Source organism: Castanea sativa, chromosome 11, assembly GCF_040712315.1.
Source record: "Castanea sativa cultivar Marrone di Chiusa Pesio chromosome 11, ASM4071231v1".
Classification (NCBI taxonomy): domain Eukaryota; kingdom Viridiplantae; phylum Streptophyta; class Magnoliopsida; order Fagales; family Fagaceae; genus Castanea; species Castanea sativa.
The window spans coordinates 58,214,141-58,239,595 of NC_134023.1; the positions used below are offsets into that span (position 1 = coordinate 58,214,141).

At 33.7% G+C, this 25,455-nt stretch overlaps 3 protein-coding genes and 1 pseudogene across 3 annotated transcripts; all 4 read right to left on the reverse strand.

The window, feature by feature from the left end:
* Positions 1-3,473: 3,473 nt before the first annotated feature.
* Positions 3,474-8,107, reverse strand: LOC142615474 (F-box protein CPR1-like). Its single transcript, XM_075788214.1, has 2 exons — positions 6,858-8,107; positions 3,474-3,582 (listed from the first exon to the last, which is right to left on the reverse strand). Exons 1-2 carry the CDS (start codon positions 8,033-8,035, stop codon positions 3,579-3,581), a joined length of 1,182 nt encoding a protein of 393 aa, XP_075644329.1. The 5' UTR covers positions 8,036-8,107; the 3' UTR covers positions 3,474-3,578.
* Positions 8,108-10,069: 1,962 nt separating this feature from the next.
* LOC142617890 (F-box/kelch-repeat protein At3g23880-like) lies at positions 10,070-17,738 on the reverse strand. The gene is made up of 3 exons (XM_075790869.1): positions 16,578-17,738; positions 14,049-14,123; positions 10,070-10,295 (listed from the first exon to the last, which is right to left on the reverse strand). Exons 1-3 carry the CDS (start codon positions 17,736-17,738, stop codon positions 10,242-10,244), a joined length of 1,290 nt encoding a protein of 429 aa, XP_075646984.1. The 3' UTR covers positions 10,070-10,241.
* On the reverse strand, positions 10,373-12,431 carry LOC142615336 (uncharacterized; annotated as a pseudogene).
* Positions 17,739-18,423: 685 nt separating the features above from the next.
* Positions 18,424-23,342, reverse strand: LOC142614498 (F-box/kelch-repeat protein At3g23880-like). Its single transcript, XM_075787024.1, has 2 exons — positions 22,091-23,342; positions 18,424-18,689 (listed from the first exon to the last, which is right to left on the reverse strand). Exons 1-2 carry the CDS (start codon positions 23,248-23,250, stop codon positions 18,686-18,688), a joined length of 1,164 nt encoding a protein of 387 aa, XP_075643139.1. The 5' UTR covers positions 23,251-23,342; the 3' UTR covers positions 18,424-18,685.
* Between the last annotated feature and the right edge of the window lie 2,113 nt (positions 23,343-25,455).

Genomic DNA, 25,455 nt, shown 5'->3' on the forward strand with positions numbered 1-25,455 from the left:
AGTCTAATAAAATATTCTAAACTTTTTTTTTGAGAAGGAAAATTATTCTAAACTTAGAAAGTGTACTTTACATTTTTGTCTAAAACTAGTTAAGGCAACATGTGCAAGGCACGTGCTAGCCATGGGGAAAAAAAAGTAGTGATTATGATCAATTCTAGATTTTATTTGTATCGTAAAATAAAGATATAAATCATTTGATTTTTAAAATACATAGAGATTTACATTAATTAAAAGAGATATTAATTTTAAGAATTTTGATAATTATGTTATAAAAATTTAATCTCATTCATATAAGAATTTTGATCAACCACAAAATTAGGAGAGCTATTTAACATATAAATATCTATTTTACTATAATATTTTTTTTAGTACTTATTTGCTATGGTCAATATATCCACTCACTAAAAACTTCTAAGAATTATAACGAATATCATCATCTTCCAACAATAAACTTCTACGTTTTGCTAAGAAAAAAAAAAAAAAAAAAAAAAAGATAACAAAAGGCATGTGTTATCAAATTTTCCATTAGATAAATTATATGTTTTAAAAAATTTAAACCTAGGAAATCAATGTTCTTTAGATAACAAATAAAATACCTTATATCATCATTCTAGCTTTCCAAGAATTATAACCATCTAAAACTTAAAATACTGGAAGAAAATTTTTAAGATGTTAAAATTTAGTGGAAGTATTTTTGACATTACACAATAAAATATTTTAAGAATCATAAGTCTTCATTAGGGTTTAACTGAGAGAATAATAACATGACATATTTGCTATTTTCCAAAATATTAAGGAAAAAATTGCTTGATTTTAAAGTTTAAGAATGAGGAATTGTAAACTACCCCAAACATAAAGGATGAAAAGTGTTCTTTTCCTAAGTTTTTGTTTTTGTGTGTAAAACTATGTAGTTTTACTTAAAATGGTGCACAAAGAAAAGAAAAAAAAAAAGTCAACCCAAGAAAATTGTATATGAAATAGTGAGTTTTGGCTCAACAAAGCTTACTAAACCCACAAAAAATTTCTAAAAACACAACAAATGACACAACATTTTTATAATACCTTAATAATTTTGTTATATTTTATTTTGACTTGTAAAGAATTGGCAGCTCAACAATTTTGAAAATATTGTGACGACAACAAAATGTTTTAACCTTTTCACAAAAAAATGTTATGTCCACGATATTTTCACAATAAATCATAAGTAATAGGTTGTTACAGATTGTTATTGGTGGATAAAAAAGTAATTTCATTAGTAAGTTTAAATTAGAACCAAAAACAAATTATCACCTATAATTTGTTATGAAAGTATTGTAAAAAATATTGTGAATGTACACTTCTTTTTTCACATTACCTTTATTAACATCTCAAAAATCGTGAAAATATTGTGCCAATTTATTGTGTTAATATTTTATTATAATATGAAACAGTGTAAATTAGACAAACCAAAAATAATATAGCAAATCTATTGCAGCTTTACGCATTCACAAAAAAACAAAAAAAAACAAAAAAAAACAAAAAAACAAAACAAAAAACAAAAGCGACCTACAAATCAGTGAAAATTGAACAAATCAAAACTACTGTAGCAAAGCTATGATAACTTTTCTCATTCACTCTTTTTATATATAGATTACTAAATTTGACTAAACCAGCAAAAAAAAAGTCTATGAATACATTATTTTGACCTATAACTTACACCTCAATAATTGTGAATATATTGTAATAACAACAAAATGTCACGACATTTTTAGTTGTGTTAGATCTCGGTATGATATTTTATTATTTTATTTTGACCCATAAGGAATTGACCCATGCATCATAATATTTTCACAATATTTCTATATATACATTGTACTTAATTACAATGTAAATTTATATCGTAGACACAAAAAAAATGGCAAATTTTGTACACATTTACAAAATTTGTACAATATTTACCATTTTTTGTGCAAATGTGTATAATATTAACCACTTTTGTGTATTTACAATGTAAACTTGCATTGCAAGTACAAAGAAAACATCTTTATATGTTTTCCTTATACTTGAAAGGGAAAAAAAAATGCACCTCACTAATTGAATAAACCAAAAAAACACTATTCATGAGTCTTTGGCTCTTTTTATATAGTTAATAGATATACCAACTTACATATATTTAAAAGAAAAAAAAAACACTTTTGGCACTGTAGCTACAGTGCTAGTTGAATAAACCAAAAGCACTGCACAATAAGTGTTGTAACATTTTCTCAAAACATTTATTTTTAGTTATAGTTAGTTACAATCTCATATTTTATTATTTTATTTCGACTAGTAAGAAATTGACACGTCAATAATTGTGAAAATATTATAAAAATTTATTGTGTCAACATAACAATATATACACTAGCTTACATAAATATTTAAAAGGAAAGGAAAAAAAAAAAAAACTTTAAGTACTGTAGCCTACAATGCCAATGAACTAAACCAAAAGAATTGTAGCTACATTGCATACGCGCATAAGAAGAAAAAAAACACAAACCGATAACTAAAAAAAAAAAATTTAGGCACTGTAGCTAACTAAACCAAAGTCTTGCATTGCAAGTACAAAGAAAACATCTTTATATGTTTTCCTTATACTTGAAAGGGAAAAAAAAATGCACCTCACTAATTGAATAAACCAAAAAAACACTATTCATGAGCCTTTGGCTCTTTTTATATAATTAATAGATATACCAACTTACATAGATATTTAAAAGAAAAAAAAAAAAAACACTTTTGGCACTATAGCTACAGTGCTAGTTGAATAAACCAAAAGCACTACACAATAAGTGTTGTAACATTTTCTCAAAACATTTATTTTTAGTTATAGTTAGTTACAATCTCATATTTTATTATTTTATTTCGACTTGTAAGAAATTGACACGTCAATAAATGTGAAAATATTATAAAAATTTATTGTGTCAACATAACAATATATATACTAGCTTACATAAATATTTAAAAGGAAAGGAAAAAAAAAAAAAAAAACCTTTAAGTACTGTAGCCTACAATGCCAATGAACTAAACCAAAAGAATTGTAGCTACATTGCATACACGCATAAGAAGAAAAAAAACACAAACCGATAACTAAAAAAAAAAAAATTTAGGCACTGTAGCTAACTAAACCAAAGTTGTACTGTAGTGGCATTGCCGCTTTTTATAGTCTCATATTTTATTTTGACTTGTAAGAAATTGACATGTCAATAATTGTAAAAATATTGTGAAATTTATTGTATTAGTATAACAATATATATACCAGCTTACATAAATATTTTAAAGGAAAAAAAACACACACACACAAACTGATTAGTGAAGAAAAAAAAAACTTTAGGCACTGTAGCGACAGTGCCAGTGAACTAAACCAAAATTATACTGTAGCTGCATTGCGGCTTTTTATATGGTTAATAGATTTAAAATGATCCTTTCCCAACAAAGAAGGCTTGACAGTTTTCTCAAAAAAAAAAAAAAAAAAAAAAAAAAAAAGGCTTGACAAAGAGCCAAAGGGAAAAAAAACTACTGCCACATTGCGCGACCGCATCCTTCAGTCCTTCAATGTTTTGTTGTTATCTGCAACACAAATGACAATCATAAAAAACACTAATCTTCAATTTATAAAATCATTAGCAAAAATAAATTTTCTCCTATTACCAACCATACTCTAAAACAGGGGCGGAGGTAGGGGGGTCGAGAGGGGGCAATTGCCACCCCCCCCCCCCCCCCCCCCCCGACCTCACCCAAACCCCACCCCCTTTTATATATATATAGATTTAGATTTAGTATTTGTTTTGTATAAGTTTTTGTTTGCTTTAAGCTTATGATCTTCAACTTTGCAATTGCATGTAATTGTGCTACGGAGCTGTCACTATTTCTTAGCTCCAATTGTAATATACTCTTTTAACTTTGTATAATAATGATTATATATTGATTTTTTTTTTTTAACTTTTACTTGTTTGAAAAATATACTTATAGTCACCTAAATCTAGCGTTACGCACAAGGGAAAAAAAAAACTTAACACTTACCTTATATTTATATGTTAATCAAATTTTTTGTTTAATTAGTTAAGTATTTTTTTATTATACTTATTAAAAAAATTGAAATTGATTTTCTCTTCAATTCTTTATTTTCATCTTGCCCCCTCTAAATTAAAATCCTGGCTCCACCAATGCTCTAAAATCACCTACTAACAACAATCACATTACCAATACAACAATAATAGACAAGAATTGTGTCACATTACAAACCATATAAACTAAACTATAACGAACCCTTAGGGCCTTAACCAAGTGCAGTCCAAGGACTGCCAATTCTACGGTACAAAGAATCCAACCAACTAGTTTACCAAAAAGAATCCAACCAACTAATGAATTCCAATCAATTTCCCCTTTTAAAATAATTGTATTTGCACTCTTTGATTTTTAAATTTTTTTTTTTTTTTTTATTGGTAGTAGTAATAAAGATAATCAACAACTTATCCAAAAAAAAAAAAAGGTAATCAACATATAAATACATATAAAACACCAAAATCAAATAAATAATCAATAAACAGTAAAGGCAATTTTCCTTGTATTATCAAACATACTAGAAAATAATCCTGAAATTCATTTCTTTCCCCTGATTATCCATGAAACAAACATAGCCAAAGTACAATTATTATATATATATATATATACACACACATACATACATATAGGAATAAAAAATTATTAATAAAACAAAAGAAAGATCTACAGTGAAGTCCAAAACACCAAACCAGAAGCCAACAAACCGCAAACCCCATTTTTGAAAACTAAACAGAACCACCTCCCCCAAACTAGCAAATTACACCAGGAAGTGGTGCATACAAACTCTCAGGCAAATATATTACACTCCACCTAGAGGATTAGTCAAATAACCTACTAGCAGAAAACAGCATCTAGCTAGCACAGAAGCTGCAACAATTTGAAAGCAGCAAGCAGGGATACGTGATTCACCACTCACCAGCCCCACTTTCAATTTGCAAATTGTTCTTGTTTTTTTTTTTTTTTTTACCACAATCACATGGCTACTAGCTCAACCATCACCAAACCAGCCACAACCATGCTACAAAAAAATTTGTCTAACACCTAATCTTCGACATATACTTCTGTCAATTATTGTGATCCTTTTAGGCACAAAGCCACCTATTCCCCATTTTATATTTAAAAAAAATCTTTTAACCATTTGTTCTTTAGTCAACATAATTTTTGAAAATTTATAAGTGTTCCACAAAAGAATATTCTACATTCTGTTAGAATAAACTGAGGTAATAACAGAATTGGGATATTTGCACATTTACTAAACATAAAAGAAGAAATTGGTTGCTTCCAAATAAAACAGATGGAGGGAAATTCTGAACTACCCTCCCAAAAAAAAAAAAAATCAATTCTCTCAAAAATTTAAACTGTTAAGAAATAGTGAATTTAATTATTGAGCCATAAATCTAATAGTTAAGTAGTTTCCAGCATTTTTTTATTAAAAAAATTTATTAAATTGCTTTCCTTTTTGGCCCAGAATTCCAATTCCTCTAGAGGTTGAATGAAAGAGTCCAATAGCTTTGGTTCTTTTTGGGGTGTGATTACCTTCTTTTATTGAGTCCAATTGCCTAAAGAAACCTAAGTTGTGATTGCTTACACTTACATCATCTTCCTTCTAATTTCTATATAATATACCATAAACATAGATCTAATTTTCTCCCTACAGCAAACGGGGCCATTTAATAATCAAATAATACTATCGTATATTTGTTTGATCAGAAAGATAAAACTTCTATAGAAAAAAAGGTCCCAATTACAATCCTATTCTATACTCAAAATTCAATTCCAAAGTCCTCTCTGCAAAACCCTAATCAATTTTCCATAGAAAAGCCAAAAAATTTATTGGAGAAGTAATACAAGGTCCAATTTAACCTCCTTGCCCCATTAATGTCAATAATCTTTCCACATCAACAAACAACCAAAGTGAATCAATAGACTGCATTCTACTTCATATAATTCAGCTAAACAAAACAATACTTATTTTCTGGGCAAACACCACTTATGGTCCTTAGAGTTTCTCCCATTTTTCAGTTTTGACCTTGGAGTTTCAATATAGTGAAAATTTTGTAAAATAATCAAATTTGTATTTTCCCAACATTAGAATGGAGAACTATACAACAAATTCAAGTTCAGAAAAGTGGACAATCTTATCCTTTTTTTTTTGGTTCCATGTCAATACCACGAAGCAATTATAAGCTATCATGGTAGTCACATGGCACTTGTAATCCCCTAGACTACCGGTGTAAAATTTCTAAGCCATTTAGAGCCTTTTTTTTTAAAATCATACACGTGCCCAATCACATGAAATGTCAATGTTCAGATTAGGATGTAGACCAAATTATATAATTCTAAAAATTTAAGGATTCCATAATTACTACTTTAGAAACTATAGCTAAATAGGTGAAATGAGGCAAAATTTAATGACCATAAGTGGCTTTTGCTCATTATTATTATTATTATTATTTTACATTTTTAAAACAAGGTCACCTCAGATCAATTCAACTCCCACACTCAATACAACATAACACATTTAATCAATAAAAACCCCTAACAAAACACGACTCTTTTCGAAGCCATATATTGAGGTTTGAAAAAAATTCAAAAAATTATGACTACTTTTTTTTATCCATTCAAGAAAAAATTAAATCCAAAAGCCATATATTGAGGATTGAAACTTAATATTTACTTATAGCAATGCAAAAATATCTAGTACATACCAAGAATAAGATAGAACTGAGGAATGTAAATGCTGAAATTTTGAGTTGAATACTTGAATCAAGCCTTTTTACCTGCACTTCCTCTTCTTGCTCACTTTCCTCTTGGAAACTACATCATTTGGTTTGTCAAGTAAGACAAGATTCTCCACATAATTATCAGCATAAGAATAAATATAGCATGTGCTTCTACAAAACCCCAAATTGTTCACTTGTTGGCTCTCAGGGTCATATGAAAAGAACATCGAACCAGGTACTTGTATTTTCTGCACTAATATATGATCATTCTTCCAGAAACCTAACACTTTCCAATATCGCATATCGAGGTTAATAGTGAACTGTTTAGTCCAAGAATCCACAACACCATACTCTTTCATAATCCAAACAGAACAACTCTTGACACTGCACATATAATACTCGCCCATATGCCAATGCTCATAACATATTAGAGAAAGCAATCCTTTGAATACTGAGGTACCAAAACGAGCATCCAATTTGAATTTACCATATGGCAAGGATATCACGCGGAAAACCTCATCACCTAAATCAAATGACAAAACTACTGAACTCTGGGCTTCGCCCCAATCATTCGCCGGAAAATAAACAGCTCCATTTAAAGAAGCTGCTTGATGGGGCCAATTACTAATAGTAATCTTAGGCGGATACGAGTCGCCACCACTAGTTATTCTCCAAGATCCCTCCCTTACAGAGTAAACATCAACCAGAGGTGGTTTGGCACCTAAGGACCTATTTTTTACTAATTGATATGCAATTCTCACCACCTTATAATCATTGTTCCTCGAATCAAACCCAAGCGCTAAATAACAAGGAAAGAGGCCAGTAACGGAAGGCTTGGGAAGGGTAATAAATTTTCTAATACAAGGATTCCAAAGAATAAAGCGGTTTTCTTCATAAAGGCAAAACAATCCATTCACGGAACCGACTAATTGAAAATAGGCCAAACTACTCCTTAGTGGGAACTCAAGATCTTGAATTTGTTCAGATAAGGAGTCATTATTGTCATTGTCTTCGTCTATTAATTTGTAGCGCTCTACATGGGGTTTGACATCCAAATACCTAACAATTAATTTGTTGGAATCGGAGAGTGATCGAGTGAGACTGGAATAGATGAAGGCAGGACTTGTAATTAGAGAGTTGCATGATTTGGAAACGCACCTGAATTGAATTAGGGATTTCAAGGGTAGTCTATGCAGGATCTCCAGCAACACTTCGAATGGCAGATACTCAAACATTCCTTCTCTTTCTTTCTTTATTTTTTTCGGCTTTACCAATTTCAGACTAGGGAAAATTTTCTATTTGAAGCACTTGTTGTAGTCCTTGTGGTTGTGGGCCTGTGGCAGACAATTAACTTTTACAAACAAAATTTTTTTTTCCCCCTTAGAAAAATTGAAATTGTATGCAACTTGTAGGGATTTTTTTTTTTTCAAAATTACTTTAATTTTCAAACAATTTTGTTAGTTAGTACATTTTCTAAACAATTTAGGAAACAAATATCTCGAGTGTAACATACTTGATTTTGGGAGTGCTAAATTGAGTTTTGCAAACTTGATTTCATTTGAACTGAAATCGAATCTGTAAGGCTCGATTTCTCATCCATGAATAACAGAAACTCACACCTGGAAACCCAAAACCGATGAGGAAAACCCAAACCAATGAAGACACCCATGAAGAATAGAAAACCCAAACCACGAAGATAGAAAAAAAAAAAAAAAAAAAAAAAAAACCCTCAACAGTGAAGGTAGTGGCGATTGAACCCAGGCGGCAAAGGCATGCGACGGTAGTGGGGTATGATGTTTCTCTCTAGATCTTTGGGTGGGTTTCTTGATGTTACTCTCACTGGGTTTTTGGGTTTCATTGGGTTTGTTAAGTGACCTAAGTGAGGGAGATTCTTGAGTGAGAGAGAGACAGAGTGAAGAAGGCAAGACTGTGAAATTGAGTTTGTAAGACTCAATTTCAATTTAAATGAAATCGAGTTCAATGGACTTGATTTTAGCACTCCAAAATTGAGTGTATTGCACTCGAAATGTTAGTTCTCTAAATAGTTTCAAAAGTGTGCTAATTAACAAAATAGTTAGAGTTTTAGTGTTATTTTCCAAAAAAAAAAACCGCCTTGTAGGCACTACAAGTTCTTTTGTAAATAATAATATCCTTATTTTTCTTTTCTTTTCTTTTTCAATTTCAATAAAAATCAAAATTTTATATCATCAAAATATAAATAAATAAAATCTTATCAAATTAGTTGAAATTTAAAAGGCCTTTTGCCAAAAACATACTTGAGGCAAAATACATTTTAGTGAATATGAGATTTGATCGGAGATGCAAAATTTAATGGCCACGTAACTTAACTAGTAAAATGGACAAAATATTAATATTAAAAATGATTTCAAACATTAGGGCTAATGTACAAAATTGTAAACTTTAGACATCAATGGGGAGGTTAAATTTCAAAATCAATTAGAGGAATGCATGGGTGTAACCAATGGAGGAGGATTAAGGTAGATTGGGATAACTTTATTCACTTAGCTAAGGTTTTTGCATAATAATTGGCACAGGACTCATTCTCTAGATGAGTTGAACCCTACTTTATATGCCTATTTAGTGAATAAGGATGTTTCAATCAATTCAATCGTGGATGGTCCATTAGATGGGGTGCAATGGAGTTGGAATGTGAGATTTATTAAGGGTTTTCATGTTTAGAAATTTGTGTCAATGAATTTTCTTTCAAATCTTCCGTTCTCAAATATCTCCAAGAGGTCAGCGACCAATAGGATGAAATGTAAATTCAAGGGGAGCGGTCATTTTGATGTTCATTTTTAGTATGAGATCATTTGGGGTAAAATAGAAGTCTTTAGTATGTTAAAGCCCGAAGAAGGGCTCATTTTTCATTTGGAAAGTAGTATGGGAGGTGTTGTATGCATGCCCCTATATAAATGATGAGACTATAGACCAATTGTTGATCCATTTAATATGTTTTATAGAAGGTAGTCTTTAGAGCCTTTTGAGATCCAATGACTATTACTAGGGATGGTAGATTGGAGGAATTAGTTCGAAAAACATCCCTTAAATATTTGGAATTTTGACTCGATTGGTTCGAAATATATATATCTCTTATGTTAAGTTGGAATCATTCATGATTTGAACTAAGTTTCGTTGGTCTAATGTGTGGGGTCCTACTAGTTGCATTTCCATTTGGATTTTAAAGAATCGCTTCATTCATGTGCAATTCTTTTGGGTTCTTTGTTTATCATCTTGAACTCGAAGTAATCTTGTCTTCTAATAAAACATCGTAGTTTATAAAAAAATTTAAAATTATTCTAAATAGAAAGTTTACTTTACATTTTTGTCTAAAATTTAAAATGACCCTTTCCAAACAAAGAAGGCTTGACAAAGAGCCATAGGCCCAAAAATATATATATATTCTAGGCAAAAAGAAAAAATCTACTGCCACATTACGCGCCTGCATCCTTCAGTCCTTCTACGTATTGTTGTTATCTGCAACAGAAATGATAATCATAAAAATTATTAATCTTCAATTTATAAAATCATTAGCTAAAATAAATTTTCTCCTATTAGCAACCATACTCCAAAATCACCTACTAATAACAATCACATTACCAATACAATAATAATAGACAACAATTGTGTCACATTACAAACCATATAAACTAGACTACAATGAACTATTAACCAAGTGCTGTCCAAGGACTGCCAATTCTGCAGTTCAAAGAATCCAACCAACTATGAATTCCAATATTTGTATTTACAGTCTTTGTTTTTTTTTTTATTAGGTAGTAATAATAAAGATAATCAACAAATAAAGATATATAAAGCACCAAAACCAAATCAATAATCAATAAACAATAAAGGCAAATTTCCTTGAATTATCAACCATACTAGAAAATAATCCTGAAATTCATTTCTTTCCCCTGATTATCCATGAAACAAACATAGCCAAAGTACAATGATTTATATCAAAAAAACAAAAGAAAGATCTACAGTGAAGTCCAAAACACCAAACCAGCAGCAAACGAACTGCAAACCCCATTTTGAAAACTAAACAGAACCACCTCCCCCAAACTAATAAATTACGCCAAGAAAGGGGTGCATACAAACTCTCCAGCAAATATATTACACTCCACCTAGAGGTTAGTCAAATAACCTACTAGCAGCAAACAACATCTAGCTAGCACAGAAGCTGCAACAATTTGAAAGCAGCAAGCAGGGGATACGTGATTCACCAGCCCCACTTTCTATTTGCAAATTATTCTTGTTTTTTTTTTAGCACAAGCACATGACAACTAGCTCAACCATCACCAAACCAGTCACAACCATTCTACCAAAAAATTGTCTAACACCTAATCTTTGACATATACTTACGGTCAATTGCAGTGATCCTTTTAGGCACAAAGGCCCCTATTCTCCATTTTAATTCCAAAAAAAATTCTTTTAACCATTTGTTCTTCAGTAAACATAATTTTTGAAAATTTACAAATGTTCCTTGGCCTCCAGATATGATATACAGCAGCTGCTATGGCCATTTTCCCCACTCTTGATTGTATACTTCTACGTCTTAAATATAACCCCCAATCAATTACTGCTCCCCAGTGATCAGGCACCTGCTGCCATAAGCATTCCCACACTACTTGCTGCCACATCCTGCTTGAAAAGGAACATTCAAAGAAAATATGATCCCTGGATTCACACTTGTTTCTGCAGAATCCACACAACAAATTTCCTTGCCAGCCCCATTTAACTAATCTATCAAAAGTGGAAAGCCTATCCTGAATAGCCAACCAAAAAATAAATGCATGTTTTGGCATGATGGCAGCATCCCAAACCACTTTATCCCAATCAACTTCATTGCTTCTATTTCTAAGGGCTTCCCAAGCAGATTTACAAGAAGATATACAATTTTTAGTTAAGAGTCCATACTAAAGTGTCATCTCCATGAATAGGAACCAACATTCCTGCTGTAAAAGACTTTGATCCATAGATCAAGGAGGCCTCCACTGCCAATGACCATTAACAATAATACTAGACACCCTAGCTGAAGGATAGCTGCCTGCTGCAAATGTGGCTTTAGTATCAAATTTGTGACTTAGGACCCCTTGAGGATGCCAATTATCATGCCAGAGACCCTACTCCCATCTCCAATTTTCCATTTAAAAAACCTCTCACAGATTCCCTAAGCTTCAGAATCTATCTCCATGCCCAAGAACAGTTCTGGGGGGGTTTTACCTCCCAAAAACTTTGCCCTTTCAAAAGGTATTTGTGTATCCATGCCACCCACAAGGAGCTAGCTTGCACAAGCAACATCCAAATGTGCTTTGTTATTGCAGCCCTATTCCACTCCCTCCCTAACCCTTTTCAGCCCCAAGTCACCCTCCTTTGTTGGCAAAAAAACTTGAGTCCAAGCTACTTTAGCTATTTGAACAGCCTGATCAGATTGAAAAGCTTCTCAATGTCCTTAATGAGCTTAGCTGGAATAATGAAATAGCTTGTCCAATAAACCTGAATCCCAAACAAAACATATTGAATAAGTTGGACTATATCAGCAAAAGATACGATTTTAGTTGCCCAAGAATTTATTCTAGCGGCTATCTTCTCCAAAACCGACTTTCGATCCATATAAGACAGTTCCCTGGTATGAGAGGTAATCCAAGATATTTGACAGGAAGAATCCCTTCCTTAAAAGGTAAGACATGAAGAATTTGTTGTTTTGTTTCACTAATTTTGGTATAGCAGAGAACAAAATTTCACTCTTCAAAGCTAGGAACTCAAGGACGGATGAACAAATGGAAAAACCCCAACACCTTGACCAATCAAAAAGAGTGTGATGAAACGCATTTTAATTTGAAGATAAAGAGTCTATGTCATACATTTAGCCATGGATATTCAATTAAATGGGGTGCGATGGAGTTGGAATGTGAGATTTACTAAAAGGTTTTCATGTTTAGAAATTGGAGTCAATTAATTTTCTTTTAGATCTTCTCTACTCAAATATCCCCAAGAGGATAGCAACCGATAGGATGAGATGAAAATTTAAGGGGATTGATAATTTTGATGTTTTTTCTTAGTATGAGGTTATTTGGGGTAAAGTAGATGAGTCTTTAGAGCTTCAATGCCCAAAGGAGGGCCTCATTTTTCATTTAAAAAGTAGCATGTAAGGTGATGTATGCAGCTATATAAATGGTGAGACAGTGAACCATTTGCTGATCCATTTCATATGTTTTATAAAGGGTAGTCTTTAGAGCCTTTCGGGATCTGATGGCTGTTACCAAGGAATATAGATTTGAGGAATTAGTTTGAAAAACACCCCTCATTCCTGCAGCACATATTGTTTCTCTTATGGAACTCACATAATGAGAGAGACTGCATCACATCAGTTCTAACTATCCTGGGGTAGAAAGGGTACCATGAAAGGGCAGAGAGAAAATCATTACACCTATCCAAGAAAACCATGAGAGGGTCATGCCAAGCTTTTGAGGTAGGGTTGTTATTTTGTTGGAGTCACTAGCATGGAAACCATAGTTCAGATATTTGGAATTTGATTCTAGGCAGTTTAATGTGGGCTGTATGGACGGAACGAAATCATCGCTCCTTTGAGGAAACTAAGACGTTGGTTGAGTTAAAATATTTGTGCCACCATAGTCTTTTTGATTGGTCATGGTGCTGGGGTTTTACGGATTGTTCCTCTTTTATAGAGTTTATTTTTTCTCATAGAATAGCCTCTTGATTTCTTTTCTCTTTGCTTCTGTTTTTGCTTTTCTGTGTTCATCATCATTAACACCATGTATTTTCCTTTCTTTTCTTTTTTTTTTTCTTAAATAATATTATTCTTATTGCCTATCAAAAAAAAGGAAACATAACAACGGTTCTCTAACATAGTTCAAGGAAAAAGAAAGATATAATCTATAAGATATGTATTAAGTCTCCATCATATCAATTCTCTAACATGGTTCAAGGAAACAAAAAAATATAATCTATAAGATACGTACTACATCTCAATCATATCAATAGATTTTTATTTTTTATAAGTACAAAAAAAAATGTATTCCAGTGTTTGACTAGTTTACGTGTTAGCTGTCCTACCCTTAGTAGCACCTACCGGTTTTGATGTACTCACACAATTATTGGGGCAATTTATCAAGCATGTTAAGCATGAACAAAGAAGTAGGGACTCTGGCCATGGCCAGCAAATTAAACACAATCAAGGAATCAGAAAATTAAGAGAGAGAGGACTACCTTTTGCCGAAGAGCTGACTTTGCTGAGAAAACAATAACCGAGCACCAGCGAGGGCAGATGTGGCATCCAACTGACTGCTTGAAAAACAAAATCAGTCTAGGAGTGAGTAAGGCTGAGGAGAATTGGGTTAAGTACTATTTACCTTGGGTTAGTTAGGGGGTTAAGTTTACCTGCTTTAAGTTATCCAGGTTAGGTTATCTGGGTTGGGTTAAGTTTAGTACTTTCTTTTCTTTCTTTTTTTGATAGGTAAGAAAAAATATTATTAAAGTTGGAAAAGCATGAAAAAAATAGAAGGTTCACGATAGTGAATAAAGAGGAAAGAGAAGTAAAAATAAACGAATTGTCACTAAACTATTCTAAGAGACAAAAGAAAATTTATAAGTGTAGAACAATCTGAGAGACCACAACACTGAGACCAACCAAAAAGGGTCCGATGACATAAATCTAACAACTGGGTCAAAGATTTTCCAGTATCCTCAAAAGAACGCCGAGTCCGTTCAGTCCAAATAGTCCACATTAACTGAGGTAATGGCAGAATTGGGGTATTTGCACATTTATGAAACATAAAGGAAGAAATTCCAATTCCTCTAGAAGTTGAATGAAAGAGTCCAACAGCTTTGGTTCTTTTTGAGGTTATGATTACCTTCTTTTATTAAGTCCAATTGCCTAAAGAAACCTAAGCCGTGATTACTTACACTTACATCATTTCCTTCTAATTTCTATATAATATAGCATAAACATAGATATAATTTTCTCCCTACAGCAAACCGGGCCATTTAATAATCAAATGATACTATACCATATTTCAATTCCATTTAATAAAACTTCTATAGAAAAAAAAAGGTCCCAAATACAATCCTATTCTATACTCATAATTCAATTCCAAAGTCCTTTCTGCAAAACCCTTATCAATTTTCCATAGAAAAGCCAGAAAAATTATTGGAGAAGTAACACAAGGTCCAATTTACCCTCATTGCCCCCATTAATGTCAAAATCTTTCCACATCAACTAACAACCAAAGTGAATCAATAGACTGCAGTCTACTTCATATAATTCAGCTGAACAAAACAATACTTATTTTTTGGGCAAACACCACTTATGGTCCTTAGAGTTTCTCCCATTTTTCAGTTTTGACCTTAGAGTTTCAAAATGGTTAAAAATATGTAAAATAATCCAAATTGTATTTTCCCAACAGCAGAATAGAGAACCATACAACAAATTCAAGTTCAGAAAAGTGGACAATCTTATCCTCTTTTTTTGTTCCATGTCAATACAACGAAGCAATTATAAGCCATCTTGGTAGTCACATGGCACTTGTAATCCACCTAGATTACCAGTGTACAATTTCTAAACCATTTAGAACCTTTTTTTTTTTTTAATCATAAACATGCCCAATCACATGAAATGTCAATGTCCAGATTAGCAAGTAGACCAAATTATATCATTCTAAGAATTTAAGGATTCCATTACTACGTTAAAAACCCTAGCTAAATAGGAAAAATGAGGCAAAATTTAATGACCAAAAGTGGCTTTTGCTTATTATTATTATTTTTACATTATTAAAACAAACCCTAAGGTTGTCACTAGGGTCACGTCAAATCGATGCAACTCCCACACTCAAAACAACATAACACATTTAATCAATAAAAACCCCTAACAAAACACGACTCTACCTACAGTTACATGGTTATAGCAACTTATGTTTGGCCTAATGCTATACTCTATTGACTTTACATTGATGCAAAAAAGTATGTCAGTTACACAACACAGTATCAGAAGGCAACGGCTGATCACAGCAGAAAAATCTAAGCATGCCTAATGAAATGGAAAATGAAACAAATTTTCATACAGAATATGGATTGGATGTGACACTTTCAGCATATAGAAAAAGATAATAACATAAGTCTTCATTTACATTTACCATTTCATGCTTGCGAATGACTCATCCCGTCATCAACCAAAACCACAAAATCATATTTAACAATTTTGAACACTCTTTAGAGCATTTTCTTCAACTACAATGGGGATTTTGGCCATCATCAGTCCAATATTATTTGGGGGGATATCCCTCCATGTTTAATGTGGACTATTTGGCAAGAAATAGGCAGAGTTTTGAGGGGACAGAACGTACATCATTGTAGTTGAAACTGTTTTTGCTGTGATCGTTGTATGATTGGAACAGGCTGTCTTTTTTCTATTTCAATGAGTTTGTGGACTCGTGTTATTTTTGTTAGACTCTAAGACTCTCTCTCGTATACTACCTGTGTACATTGGGTTTTTTTTTTCCCTCTAAATTAATAAAATGTTGCTACATTACCTATAAAAAAAAGTTTTAAAAATTATGACTACTCTTTAGTCTTTACATCCATTCAAGAACAAATTAAATCCAAAAGCCATAAATTGAGGTTTGAAACTTAATATTTAAGTATAGCAACACAAAAATATCAAGCATATACCAAGAATAAGATAGAACTGAGGAATGTAAATGCTGAAATTTTGAGTTGAATACTTGAATCGAGCCTTTCTACCTGCACTTCCTCTTCTTGCTCACTTTCCTCCTTGGAAACTACATCATTTGGTTTGTCAAGTAAGACAAGGTTCTCCACATATTTATCAGCATAAGAACAACCTGTGCTTTTACAAAACCCCAAATTCTTCAATTGTAGGGTCACATGGTCATATGAAAAGAGCATCAAACCACCTGATTGAATTTTCTGCACTAATACAAGATCATTCTTCCAGAAACCTAACACTTTCCAATCTTCCATATTGAGGTCAATATTGAACTGTTTAGTCCAAGAATCCACAATGCCGTACTCTTTCATCACCCAAATACAATAACTATAACGCCAACTCTCATAACATATTAGAGAAAGCAATCCTTTGAATTCTGAGGTAAAAACACGAGCATCAGCATGCAATCTAAATTTACCATTTGGCAAGGATATCAAGCGGAAAACCTCATCACCCAAATCAAATGACAAAACTATTAAATTCCGGGCATCACCCCAATCATTGGCCACAAAATAAACAGCTCCATTTAAAGAAGCTGCTTGCTGGGGCCAATCACTCATAGTAATCTTAGGCGGATATGAATCACCACCACTAGTTACTCTCCAAGATCCCTCGCTAACAGAGTAAACCTCAACCAGAGGTGGTTTGGCACCTTCGAACCCAGTAAAACTTCGATAGGCAATTCTCACCACCTTATAATCATTGGTCCTCGAATCAAACCCAAACGCTGGATAACAAGAAAATTCGGCAGTAACAGAAGGGTTGGGAAGGGTAATAAATTTTCTAATACAAGGATTCCAAAGAATAAAGCGGTTTCCTTCATAAAGACAAAACAATCCATTCGCGGAACCGACTAACTGAAAATAGCTACGACTACTCCTTAATGGTAACTTAAGGTCTTGAATTTGTTCAGATGAGGTGGAGACATTATTGTCATTGTCGTCTTCGTGAATTAATTTGTAGCGCTCTACATGGGGTGCAACATCCAAATACCTAACAATTAATTTGTTGGAATCTGAGTGTGATCGAGTGAGGTCGGCATTGATGAAGGCAGGACTTGTGATTAGAGAGTTCCATGATTTGGATACGCACCTGAATCGGATTAGGGATTTCACGGGTAGTCTATGCAGGATCTCCACCAACACGTCGTATGGCAGATACACCAAGTCCATCATTCCGGATTCGGAGTGTTGGGAATTTTTGTCAATTTAAAGCACTTTGTTGTGGGCCTTGTGACAGACCATTAAATTTTACGAACAAAAATTATTTTTTCTACTTTGTATAAATAAAAATATATTAAAAAAAAAAAAAAGTAGAGTAGGATACTTTTATTCACCCAAGTAAGGTTTCCGCATGATAATTGGCACATGAATCTATAGAAGAATTGCACCTTGATTTACATGCATATTCAATGAACAAAAATGTTTCAATCATCAATCATGGATAGTCAATTAGATGGAGTGAAGTGAAGTTAGAATCTGAGATTTATTAAAAGGTTTTCATGTTTAAAAATTACAGTCAATGAAAAAAAATTTAGATCTTCTCAACTCAAATAAGAGGTTAGCAACCGATAGGATGAGATAGAGTGTAGTCTTTAGAGCCTTTTGGGTTCTAATGGCTATTACCAGGGAAGGTAGATTGGAAGAATTAAATTTGAAAAGCACCCCTTAAATATTTGAAATTATGTCTCGGTATGTCTTATGTGGCTACCATTAGAAACAATTATATGTTTTACTATACATAAATTTTTTTTTTCTAATCTTAAGTTGGAATCGTTGATGATTTGAACTAATTTTAATTGGTCTCCTGTGTGGCTTCTTACTAGTTGCATTCCCATTTTGATTTTATAGAATGGCTTCATTCATGTTAGGTTACTGTGTTTATCATCATGAACACGGAGTAATCTTGTCTTTTAATGAAATATCTTTGTTTATAAAAAAAATTAAAATTAAAACTATCCTAGCCTTAGAAAGACACTTTACATTTTTGTCTAAAATTTTAAATGATCCTTTCCAAACAAAGAAGGCTTGACAAAGATCCATACGCCAAAAAACAAATCTGGACAAAAAGAAAAAAGAGTGCCACATTAAGCGAATGCATCCTTCAGTCCTATGTATTGTTGTTATCTGCAACACAAATGACAATCATAAAAAATATTAATCTTCAATTTATAAAATCATTAGAAAAAAAAAAAAAAAAAATTCTCCTATTACCAATTATACTCTGAAATCACCTACTAACAACAATCACATTACCAATACAACAATAATAGACAAGAATTGTGTCACATTACAAACCATATAAAATAAACTATAACGAACCCTTAACCAGTGCTGTCCAAGGACTGCCAATTCTACCGTACAGAGAATACAACCAGCTAATGAATTCCAATGAATTCCCACGTTTTAAATATTTGTATTTGCAGTCTTTTTTCTTTTTTTTTTTATTGGTCGTGATAATAAAGATAATCAACAAATAAATTCATATAAAACACCAAAATCAAATCAATAAACAGTGAAGGCAAATTTCCTTGTATTATCAATCATACTAGAAAATAATCCTGAAAGTCATTTCTTTCCCCTGATTATCCAAGAAACAAACATTGCCAAAGTTCAATGATAATATATATAGAGTGAAGTCCAAAACACCAAACCAGCAGCAAACAAACTGCAAACCCCATTTTGAAAACTAAACAGAAACAACTCCCCCAAACTAGCAAATTATACCAAGAAAGGGGTGCATACAAACTCTCCAGAAAACGTACTACACTCCACCTAGAGGATTAGTCAAATAACCTACTATCAGCAAACAGCATCTAGGCACAAGACCAGAACAGCAAACTAGCATAGAAGCCGCAACTATTTGAAGGAAGCAAGTAGGGGATAAGTGATTCTCCAGCTCCACTTCCTATTTGCAAAATCTTCTTGTTTTTATTTACCACTAGCACATGACTACTAGCTCAACCATCACCACACCAGTCACAACCATGCTACAAAAAATTTCCTAACACCTAATCTTTCACATATACTTCTGTCAATTTTGTGATCCTTTTAGGCACAAAGCCCCCTATTCTCCATTTTATTTCCAAATAAAAATTCTTTTAACCATTTGTTCTTCAGTCAACATAATTTTTGAAAATTTACAAGTGTTCCTCAGCCTCCAGATATGATATACAGCAGCTGCTATGGCCATTTTCCCCGCTCTTGATTGTATACTTCTGACTGTTAGACTTTTCCCCCAATCAATTCCTGCTTCCCAGTGATCAGGCACCTGCTGCCATAAACATTCCCACACTACTTGCTGCCACACGTGCTTGAAAAGGAACATTCAAAGAAAATGCAATCCCTGGATTCACACTTGTTTCTGCAGAATCCACACAACAAATTTTTCCTTGCCAGCCACATTTAATTAATCTATCAAAAGTGGAAAGCCTATCCTGAATAGCCAACCAAAAAATAAATGCATGATTTGGCACGATAGCAGCATCCCAATCAACTTCATTGCTTCTATATCTAAGAGCTTCCCAAGCAGATATACAAGAAAATATACAATTTTTAGTTAGAGTCCATACTAAAGTGTCTTCTTCGTGAATAGGCACCAAGTAACATTCCTGCTGTAAAAGACTATGATCCATAGATCGAGGAGGCCTCCACTGCCAATGACCATTAACAATAATACTGAATACCCTAGCTGAAGGATAGCTGCCTGCAGCAAATATGGCTTCAGTATCAAATTTGTGACTAAGGACCCCTTGAGAAAGCCAATTATCATCCCAGAGACCCCATTCCCATTCCCATCTCCAATTCTTCATTTATAAAAACCTCTCACAGATTCCCTAAGCTTCAGTTTCTCCATCCCCAAGAGCAGTTCTGGGGGGGTTTAACCTCTCAAAAACTTTGCCTTCTAAGAGGTATTTGTGTATCCAAGCCACCCACAAGGAGCCAGCTTGCGCAAGAAAAATCCAAATGCACAAGCAAGAAATATTACCGGTGTAATATTTCTAAACCACTTAGAACCTTTTTTTAAAAAAAATCATAAATGTGCCCAATCACATGAAATGTCAATGTCCAGATTAGCATGTAGACCAAATTATCTTATTCTAAAAAATTTAAGGAGTCCATTACCATTTTAGAAACTCTAGCTAAATAGGAAAAATGAGGCAAAATTTAATGACCAAAAATGGCTTTTGCTCAATATATATATATATATATATATATATATATATATATATATATATTTTACACTTTTAAAATAAGCCCTAAGGTTGTCACTAGGGTCACCTCAGATTGATGCAACTCCCACACTCAATACAACATAACACATTTAATCAATAAAAACCCCTAACAAAACACGACTCTACCTAAAGTTAAATGGTTAAAGCAACTTATGTTTGGCCTAATCCTATACTCTATTGATTTTACACTGATGCCAAACAATATGTCAGGCACACAACACAGTATCAGAAGGCAATGGCTGGCATGCCTAATGAAATGGAAAGTGAAACAAATTTTCATACAGAATATGGATTGGATGTGACACTTTCAGCATATAGAAAAAGATAATAACATAATTCTTCATTTAGATTTACCATTTCATGCTTGCGAATGACTCATCCCGTCATCAACCAAAACCACAAAATCATATTTAACAATTTTGAACACTCTTCACAGCATCTTCTTCTACCACAATGGGGATTTTTGCCATCATCAGTCCAATATTATTTGGGGGGATATCTTTCCATGTTTAATGTGGACTATTTGACAAGAAATAGGCATACTTTTGAGGGGACAGAACGTACATCATTGTAGTTGAAACTGTTTTTGCTGTGATTGTTGTATGATTGGATGGCTGCGTTGAACAGGCTGTCTTTTTTCTCTCTCAAGGAGTTTGTGGACTTGTGTTATTTTTGTTAGACTCTAAGACTCTCTCTCGTATACTACCTGTGTACATTGGATCTTTTTTTTTTCCCTCTAAATTGATAAAATTTTGCTACATTACCTATAAAAAAATTTAAAAAATTATGACTACTCTTTAGTCTTTATATCCATTCAAGAAAAAAATTAAATCCAAAAGCCATATATTGAGGTTTGAAACTTAATATTTACTAATAGCAACACAAAAATATCTAGTATATACCAAGAATAAGATAAAACTGAGGAATGTAAATGCTGAAACTTTTAGTTTTTTTTTGATAAATAACGTAAGAATATTATTAATAATAAAAAAATTGCCAAGCCGAGTACATTGGGATGTACTCTGGGGGCACAAATCAAGAAACAAAAGAACAACGGTCAAGAAAAATAGAAAAAGAAGAACAAGAAGAATGAGAAAAAACCACACTCCATTCAAAGGGAGTGTTAAAGAAAAAAGCCTTAATCTCCAGCAATGAGAGTTCACAACCCTCAAAACTTCTAGTATTCATTTCTCGCCAAATGCACAAATCAAGCAGTGAGGCATTAATTTCCAAACATCAATGTGACGATGTCTTGCAAACTTTTAGTTGAATGCTTGAATCGAGCCTTTTTACCTACACTTCCTCTTCTTGCTCACTTTCCTCTTGGAAACTACATCATTTGGTTTGTCAAGTAAGGTAAGATTCCTCACATAATTATCAGCATAAGAACAACAAGCGCTTCTATAAAACCCCAAATTCTTCACTTGTTGGCTCTCAGGGTCATATGACAAGAGCTTCGAACCATGTGATTGTATTTTCTGCACTAATACATGATCATTCTTCAAGAAACCTAACACTTCCCAATGTAGCATCATATCGAGGTCAATAGTGAACTGCCAAGAATCCACAACACCACACTCTTTCATAACCCAAACAGAACAACGCCTGACACTGAACATATAATACTCGCCCATATGCTGATGCTCATAACATATTAGAGAAAGCAATCCATTGAATACTAAGGTACTAATATCAGCATCCAATCCAAATTTACCATTTGGCAAGGATATCAAGCGGAAAACCTCATCACCCAAATCAAATGACAAAACTATTGAACTCTGGGCATCACCCCAATCATTCGCCGCAAAATAAACAGCTCCATTTAAAGAAGTTGCTCGTGGGTGCCAATTACTAATAGTAATCATAGGCGGATATGAGTCACCACCACTAGTTACTCTCCAAGATCCCTCGCTCACAGAGTAAATCTCAACCAGAGGTGGTTTGGCACCTTCGTACCTAATATCTATACTTTGATAGGCAATTCTCACCACCTTATAATCATCGGTCCTCAAATCAAACCCAATTGCTAGATGACAAGGAAAGAAGCCAGTTACAGAAGGGTTGGGAAGGGTAATAAATTTTCTAATACAAGGATTCCAAAGAATAAGGCGGTTTCCTTCATGAAGGCAAAACAATCCATTCGCGGAACCGACTAATCGAAAATTGGCCCAACTACTACTTAGTGGGAACTCAAGATCTTGAATTTGTTCGTCATTATTGTCATTGTCTTCGTAAATTAATTTGTAGCGCTCTACATGGTAATTGACATCCAAATACCTAACAATTAATTTGTTGGAATCGGAGTGCGATCGAGTGAAACTGGATTTGATGAAGGCAGGACTTGTAATTAGAGAGTTGTATGTTTTGGAAACGCACCTGAATTGAATTAGGGATTTCACGGGTAGTCTATGCAGGATCTCCAGCAACACTTCGTATGGCAGATACTCCAACATTCCTTTATCTTTCTTTCTTTCTTTCTTTCTTTCTTTTCGGCTTTACCAATTTTAGACTGTTGGGAAAATCTTCAATTTGAAGCACTTGTTGCGGACTTGTTGATTGTGGCATACTGTAGACAATTATATCCTTCTTTTCTTTTTTCTAATATATATATATATATATATATATATATATATATATATATATATATATATGCTCCTTCCCTTTTCTTTTCTTTTTTTATTTCAATAAAAATGAAATTATTACTACAGCATTTCATTAAAAAAAAATCTTATTGAAACTTAAAAGGCCTTTTGCCAGAAACACACTTAAGGCAAAATACATTTTAGTGAATATGAGATGTGATTAGGGACTTGGAATTTAGTGGCCACGTAATGTAACTAATAAACTGGACAAAATATGGGAGGTAATTTGTAGGCCAACATGCATTTGGGAGATAATAGCTTTAGTTAGCATAGGTAAGAAACAATTCAGTAAAGTAGCATTTCAAGGTTTATTGACTGAAACTCGAATCCCAAAGACTTAAGTTTCACTCGTTGATTTGGAGGTTCTTTGCCATATAAATCTTGAGCCTTATAAACTCAAGTTTGTAAAAAGTAAACCTAAGTCTATAGGACTTGATTTCTATAGATGAAGATCTAGAAGACAAAAGAAGAAGAACAGAGGACCAGTTAGATCCAGAACTAAGGACCAAATTAGGAAGGAAGAAGAAGAAGAAGTGGAAAGGAAGAAGAACAGAGGACTAGATTAAGCAGGAAGAAGAAGAATCAAATCTAGAAGGAAGAAGAAAAGAATTGAGGCACGATAGCGAAGATCAATTCATCTCAATCTACAAAAAACATTGCCTTGGACATGCAACCCAAAAAGATAGAAAGACTGCTCGCTTGAAGAAAACTCTTTTAGAGCCTAGTACAAGCCAAGCCCCCTTGATTCGACAACAAGAGTCGGTTATGGAATAGTCTTTTGGTCAGCTTTCCCGTTCTTGAGGACTTTATGACCGGTAGGTTTTATAGCGGACCTGCCTTGCTGATAGGGAGGATATGAAATAGATAGTTGCGCTTGCCTTCACTTATAAACGCTACGCCCCCTATTATAGTAAGGCATGCTCTCGAAACTAGATTCGCTCGTTCTTGTCTCCGACGATTAACCTATTCATAAGCAGTCTGGTGATTAGCCTATCTCGCATTACTCGAAGCCTTCATAAACTCATTGTCGGGTTCTATCATAGTGGAGGTTGTTGCTGTGAGGAGATCCTTGTGCCAGTGAAGATTGCTTCCAGTGATCGGGAAATCAAAAATATAAAAACCATTGCTTTATTTCCAACACTCCGGATAGGCAGAAGGATCTATGTCCATCCCCAACTTCCTTTCAATCCACATCGGCAAATTTTGGCTTTCTCTACTGGGAGTCATCATAAGGAGGAATGGGAATACGCTGGTTCGATAAGCCAAGGAAAAACAACCACCGCTTGGTTTTGACACTCAAGCGACCCGCCCTACCAAACATCGATGCAAAGGTTAGATTTCACCACCTTTATCTACCCAACTAGTCCTATTTGATTTAAAAAATCCAACCTGGAAACTGTATCTCCCCCAGAAAACCCTCTATCTCCAAGCCCCTTTACTAGGTTGGGCAAGCTTGGATACCCCTACTCCCAACAAGTTGCTGGTCGGGATCGTGGAACTATCGCTCGAGAAGTAAGTCAACTGGTCCTTGGTTACCCCATCCTAGATGAGAAGAGTCACCTTCAAGAGGAGGCTCTTCAACACCCGAGAATCTTCTCCAATTCTCTGCCACCGTATGGGCCTCAAATTAACACATAAGTTAAAGAATGGTTTCATTGCTTGTTTGATCTTCGAACCAGCAGTGACTGCCACCAAGGCTAAATCACTACGCTTTAGGCATTGAGTCCTATCACACTCTCATAAATCTATTATTGAAATGTGTGAGGGAGAGCTCGTTGCCTTCCCCTATTGGGTTGGGTGAGGTTCTCATCGCACCCCTGAGGCTAGACTATTTTAATCTGGACCCCAGGAAACCACTGTGTGATCTGCCTTACACCCTTCAAGAGTGTAAGTTGCATCACCCCTAAGATCAAGTCGATCTCACCCACAGTCCCCTTCTCATGGAGGGGCCTAGGAGGGCATTTGGTAGATGCCAAGTCCTGCTTGTAGAAGGTTTGTCAAGCCTTCAACAACAGG

Coding starts and splice junctions, on each gene's coding strand:
- LOC142615474 (XM_075788214.1), bottom strand. CDS start 8,035: ATGTTTGAGTATCTGCCATTCGAAGTGTTGCTGGAGATCCTGCATAGA.
- LOC142617890 (XM_075790869.1), bottom strand. CDS start 17,738: ATGATGGACTTGGTGTATCTGCCATACGACGTGTTGGTGGAGATCCTG. Junction 14,124..16,577: donor AGCAAGAAGAGGAAGTGCAG/GTAGAAAGGCTC, acceptor TTTTTCAAGCAG/TCAGTTGGATGCCACATCTG. Junction 10,296..14,048: donor AGTCAGCTCTTCGGCAAAAG/GTAGTCCTCTCT, acceptor TTTCTGTTGCAG/ATAACAACAATACGTAGAAG.
- LOC142614498 (XM_075787024.1), bottom strand. CDS start 23,250: ATGTTGGAGTATCTGCCATACGAAGTGTTGCTGGAGATCCTGCATAGA.